This window comes from Stigmatopora argus, chromosome 7 (genome assembly GCF_051989625.1).
Source record: "Stigmatopora argus isolate UIUO_Sarg chromosome 7, RoL_Sarg_1.0, whole genome shotgun sequence".
Classification (NCBI taxonomy): Eukaryota; Metazoa; Chordata; class Actinopteri; order Syngnathiformes; family Syngnathidae; genus Stigmatopora; species Stigmatopora argus.
The window spans coordinates 16549363-16555378 of NC_135393.1; the positions used below are offsets into that span (position 1 = coordinate 16549363).

General features: G+C 42.0%; 1 protein-coding gene across 1 annotated transcript; it reads right to left on the minus strand.

The window, feature by feature from the left end:
* Nucleotides 1-170: 170 nt before the first annotated feature.
* baiap2l2b (BAR/IMD domain containing adaptor protein 2 like 2b) lies at nucleotides 171-5746 on the minus strand. The gene is made up of 14 exons (XM_077605126.1): nucleotides 5103-5746; nucleotides 4955-5030; nucleotides 4776-4862; nucleotides 3490-3551; nucleotides 3332-3403; nucleotides 3173-3262; nucleotides 2535-2666; nucleotides 2201-2305; nucleotides 1880-1982; nucleotides 1377-1584; nucleotides 1269-1319; nucleotides 918-1197; nucleotides 795-838; nucleotides 171-414 (listed from the first exon to the last, which is right to left on the minus strand). Exons 1-14 carry the CDS (start codon nucleotides 5154-5156, stop codon nucleotides 339-341), a joined length of 1440 nt encoding a protein of 479 aa, XP_077461252.1. The 5' UTR covers nucleotides 5157-5746; the 3' UTR covers nucleotides 171-338.
* Nucleotides 5747-6016: the final 270 nt, after the last annotated feature.

Genomic DNA, 6016 nt, shown 5'->3' on the forward strand with positions numbered 1-6016 from the left:
GCTTATCACAGTTAAAATATCCAATTACAAAATATTCTAACCTAAACTACAATGGAAAAATTTGCACTTCCTAGTCAAAACTGATTGGACAGCTCGCGCCGTTAAAGGCGTTAAAAAATTGAGCATTCAGACCCCAAAAGGTAACAATATTTGAACTCATTGTTTGAGAATGAAAGCAGTGTCATTTTATTTGTTAGGCATTCAGTTAGATGAGTAACATGTGAAAAGTCTACTTCAAAATAAGCATAAATATTCAAGTAAAATAGTCAAAGTCATGTTTTCTTTAGGGTTTGTTTGTTTGCTCCCTGAAAAACGGACGCTGAAACTGCCCTGGCCAATCATAGAATCCGAGGGGCGGATCTGTCATCAGTCTTGGTGGGGCGGAGCTTCACAGTGGCGAATGGGTTTGTGCCTCTAAAATGAGAGGATGATGGCAAATGTCACAAAATACTAACGACATTTGGCACAAGGATTAAGATGATTTTAAAAATTAAAGTGTCTTGTACTAATGTAGGGGTCTCAAACTTGCACCCCAAGGACCGAATAAAACCCGTGGGGGGCCCTATCAGTCATCAAAGTGTAGTAGGAGTGCGTCACACTCTGGGAAATAAAGAAATTATATATAAATTTGTCAAAATATTAGTAATAATTTTAAAATAAATACTATGTAGTAATAAGCTACTTAAAAAAAGATCATTAAAAATAAATCATTCATTACAAAGGATTCAAACAAGTGTAGCCCACTCATTTTCCCTCGTTTGAGACCCCTGGACTGATGCGATATAAAAATTTACCTTGGGAAAAGGGGGTTGTCAGGTGGGCCGTTGGGTGATAAACTCTAAAAAAAGAAAAAAATCACCTTTTAATGACAATTTTTTTCAATATGATTTCCATGCTAATCATGATGCCTCGAGTACCTGCGCATCGGGAACAGGTGAAAGCGGTCGCGTGTCCACATTGCCGGGTTGGAGATTCAGACTTTTCGGAGGAGGCGGTACCTCCGTTAAAGTTTTTGTTTGAACGGGTTCCGCCTTCTTTTCAGGGACCGGCGAGATTGGCCGCAGGTCTGCGGATGCTCTGCGGTTAGGCGTGGCTGGCGGAGCAACGTCGCTGTAGTTCCCGCTCTCCGATTGGTCGATTTGGAAGCCGCCGGGGTCGAGCGGGTTGTTCGTACCGCTACTTGGGACAGAATCGCCGCTGAGGAGTAGGCAGAATATCAAATGTCTAGAAGGTAGAACGATGAAAGTGAACAATTGTTGTCAAATGACCTGTCGAAATCTTCAGTCGGGCCCACATAAGCGGCGGGGAACCAGCCCTGCCTGGAGAAGGTTGAATAAATGAACGCAAAATGTACCTTTCACGGACAGGTAACCTACCTTAACCCGCTGTCGGTGCGCCCGTACAACCAGCCGTTGCGCGGTTCCTGCACCAACACGACGAGCGTCTCCCCCCGGTTGAAAGGCAGTAGCTTCGGGTTGGAGGAAGCAGGATGGGAAACTAAGGCCTTCATGGGACGGCCTCCACCCAGACCCAGGGATTCTCCCACCGAGCTGGAGCGAGAGCGACTCGGCAGGGGGGACGGGGCTGAATTTTGGGGCAAAAACAAAGAGACTAGTCGTTTGTTCCCATGACAACCGCAGGTACGCCAGCTCACACCACCACCAATAACTTGAAAGCTTAAGAAAAGTTTTCCTCCACCTTCGACCAGCAGGAGGCAGCAAAACATTTAGTGTCTGCAACAATCGAAGTAACAGTATGATGTTGACAATGACTAAGATGAGGTCACTGCGCCCCCCAACACAAGTAATATATTCCAACATGACTAAACACAATCCAAGCGTTTGTGTCACTGGCAAAACAATAAAAACTGGTCACCCACCTCGCGAGGGAACCTTGCCCAGAGCCTGTTGCTCCCTCCTGGCCCACGACATGTCGTCGTCTCCGGCTACCGTTTGTAGAAGAGAGCTCACGGAGCCTCGCAGCTGCTCAGACGTGGAAAATATGACAATATTTAACGAACTGCCAATTAGAAAAAAAAACGATCGCCCTCCCACTCCAAATGGATTGGACGTCTACCAGTGGTGAACTCATTTGAATTCAGAAGGATGCAAAGAACCACTTGATTGGAGGCCTATCACTCACATCTATAGCGGTCTAAGAATTGATTTTTAAGTTTTATAATAACCTAAATCACTCCTACCTGTGCTTCTTGGTCCAAATTAGTGGGAGTACGAGAACCAGAACTTCTGCTCTCCTTGACTTTCTCCTTCCATCCCTCTGCTTTTTGCTGGAGAGACATGCCAGTCTGAATACAGATGAGAAAGGTGAGCACCTCATTAAATCCTGGCTTGATCAAACAGCAATAAGCAGAAGAAGAAAAAAGTCGAGTTGCTTATTCATACTCTGGCCCTGGCTTGTTTGTGACTTTGACAAATAGTTTCTCAGGGCACATTACATGAGCTCTCCATCACGCGTAAGAAGATTACAAACTCATTTCCAAGTTGCAGCCTGCGTGGGGTGTGTGTTTTTTTTACCTTGTTAACCAGGAAGAGAAGCGACTGGGTCAGACCGCAGTGTTTCTCCGCCAGGAAACGATAGCGTCTCTCCTCTTCCTTTAGGATCTCCTGCTGGCTCTGTTTCAAGTAGTGCATGTAGTCGCTGCTCTCCTATTAACACAAACGCACTTTTTTATGTGGTCTGCTTTACTTGTATTTTTTTTTACTTTGGCTTCTGCACTTTCCTGATTATTTTCTTGTGGGGAAAAAGTGGGAAAATATTCAACATTTCCTTTTTACCTTGTAATTTTTATTATTATTATATTATTATTTACCAATTTCGTCGTACACAGCTGGGTATGATGACAATTAGGCTTTTGTCGAGTCAATGATGATGACAAAGCCTATGTCCGACTATTATTATTATTAAAAAGGAAAAACTGTAAATATTCAACTACTATTTTTATTCACATTGAAAAGTGAAAGAGGAAAAGAGGTAGCATTCTCACTTTAATTTATTTTTCTACTTTTTAGATTTAAAAATAATTCTATTTTTTTTTTTAAAAGTGACCAGATGCTATATCAATCGACCTTTAATCCAAGATACTAAAAAAAGAATGCATGGTTAAATTTGTCGATGTCTTATTTGGACTAATTAGTACACAAATGAGAGTTACCAAAGAGTCTCTGAAGGCTCCTCGTCTTAGCTGCTTCTCCAAAGCTCCCGCCTGGTTCCTCACTTCCATTTCGTACACTCGGCGACTACCCTGCAACAACAAAAAACTATTTCACACCTAGACATTTTTGAAATACAAGCATCTATCCAACACCCTCACGTCGATGTACTCCTCGTCCAATTTGACGTTCTTCTCCATGGCTTGCAACACCTCCACCTGGAACCATCGGAACTGTGGCAAGGACAAGGATAATTGCAGTAAAATAGTTTCTTGTTGTCACAATTATGGATTTAGGAAGATGTGTTATGAGTACTGACCACTCCTTCCATCTCAGCAGTGAGTCTACGTTGTGTCTCAGATATCTGGATCAGGACATCCCCTAAAAAAGCAGTTATAATTAAAGATATTTTTTAATCAAACAGGTCCGTATAGTGGTTCCATGTAACCAAAAAAAAAAATCCCATGGCAAGATGTCAGACTGCCCAGAGGGAGGGCTCAAGGTCTCGCTAGCTTCATTGTTTTTCTTCTTTTAGGTGAAGACGCTAATAAAGATTCCTCCGTCCTCCCTTATTCAAGGACAGATCAGACCGATTACGTATTGTTGCCTGTAGGTCTGAATTTGTGCATCATTTGGTCGGTGCGACTTATAGTAGGAAAACTACGGTGGCGGTCATGTGTTGTGCAGGTGAGGAAACAAGTAGATCGTGACAAAGCGAATGGGCACGCAAGGTTATTCCCATCAATTATTCAGCGCACATCACTCAATGGGACCACTCGTCATGCTACGCTGCGCTGACCTTCTCAAGTTATCTAAAGCACCAGAAGCACGTGCACGCTAATGAAGGGAACCGACCGTGTGGGACTGAACAACGAGGGGTCGCGGTGGTCAAAGTGAAAGTGACACTAGTGGAAAATATTGTAAGCACTCATGCACTGACTGCCTGTTGTGTTTTTTGGGGCTATGGTTATCTGAAAATTGTTATGTTAACAGATGCCTATTCAGCCTGTTGCTATCCATTTTACTTTAGGTTACTTTGACGTTGACTGTTGTTTGTTATTGGTTTCTGGTTTCCCCCCCAAAAAAAGGCCTCCCAAAAACAGGACTTTTTCCTCTTCATTTGGTATTGTTTGGCTGGTGCGATTTATACTCGGGTGTGACTTATAGCCCGAAAAATACAGTAAACATAGCTGTAAACCTCGGCCTTTAGCTCCCCTTATTAATGATTGCAATTCCCCTCATTAAGCGATAAAAAAAACTGTATAAATGCAACGCAGTATATATTTACTCACATAGGCCGCACTTAAAAGTCTAAAATTTTCTCCAAAGTGGACATGGTGCCCAATCAGGATGCACTAAAGTAAAGATTCTGTAGATGTCGCTGTATGACGCTGACAGCTTGACTGTCCGGGTACATTGCTTGCTGACGTGCTATATTTATATAGTGAAAAGTTGTTGTATGGCGTACACAATTTGAGATGATCTTAAAAACATGAAAAACATAATTTGACACGTTTGAGTAAATAGATGGAGTTAAAGCATTTTTTTTTCAATGTATCATTTCAATACTAAAATAAAATAAAATTGGGGGTACACACAACTCACCAAGAGAACGAGAAGATAGCGTGTGAATGGCCTGGTCACCCATCTTGGCCACGGCGCTGAAATAAGATTCACTGCAAACAGCTAATTCTGCCAAAAAAAAAGAATTCAGTTTATGACTTAAACAACTTGAGTGAGAACAACAAAATAGTATTTTTGAATAGTCCTAGAATTATAGTTACCTTGGAAAGCTTTGACATAACTGTTACCTAAGGCAACTAGCTTCTGAAGGCCTGGGTTGAAATGTTCCATCAGGTTCTGCAGGAAAGCAAAAGGGTGAACACAGTTTTGCCCTCAGATTGAAGACAGAATAACACACTTGGTACTCACAGAATAGACAGATAAGGTGGATCTGTGCAGCTGGTCACTGCTGGTTCCTGACATGGTGCGCGACGGGGGAGTAAATATGAAATTCAAATATGTCCGAGTGGAGAAAGCTCATTCAAATGGCGCAGTTCCTTGGGGTGTTACCGATCTGAAGCCAACTTTTTAAAATTTGACTTTCCTGTGAACCATGCGAAAAAAAATAAAAACACCTGCCTGACACGCTCAAGTTTTTATTTATTTATTTTTTTAATCCTTTGGCTGCCCTTGGCAAAATCCTCCTGCAATGAAAATTCAGCTCAGCCTGCGGATTAGAGAGAGAGCAAGCGGTGGAGGGCGAGAGAGAAAAGGGAGCGGGCGCCATCGATATGAGCTGCCAGGTGAATTATTGATTAGTTTGCCTGAAAGGAAAGGCGGGCATAAAAAAGACAGCGGGTCGATCAACAAGCTATTTATGAACTCATCGGCTGCCGCTGACGGGGTTACATGTCCAATTATGTGGCTTTTTTCAGGGTTCCTGTGTGAATTTACATGAGTTAATCACTCGTAGATAACTAATCATTTGATTAGTAGTTGTAAAAGTAAATGTATTTTGAAATGTTACTTTTTTGGTAAAAAAAAAAGGCCTTTTAGTGTGAAAGGTCATTTTTTGAGTGAGTTTTTTGGGGGGCATGCTAAAAAAAGCTTTTTTGGGGAGAAAAAAAGCTTTTGGGGGGAAAAAAAGCGTTTTTGGGGGGAAAAAAGCTTTTTTTGGGGAAAAAAAGCTTTTTTTGGGGGGAAAAAAAGCTTTTTTGGGGGAAAAAAAGCTTTTTTGGGGGGAAAAAAAGCTTTTTTGGGGGGAAAAAAGCTTTTTTGGGGGGGAAAAAGCTTTTTTGGGGAAAAAAAGCTTTTTTGGGGAAAAAAAAGCTTTTGGGGGGGGA

Coding starts and splice junctions, on each gene's coding strand:
- baiap2l2b (XM_077605126.1), bottom strand. CDS start 5,156: ATGTCAGGAACCAGCAGTGACCAGCTGCACAGATCCACCTTATCTGTC. Junction 839..917: donor CACCTGTTCCCGATGCGCAG/GTACTCGAGGCA, acceptor TTCTTTTTTTAG/AGTTTATCACCCAACGGCCC. Junction 415..794: donor GACAACCCCCTTTTCCCAAG/GTAAATTTTTAT, acceptor CTCTCATTTTAG/AGGCACAAACCCATTCGCCA.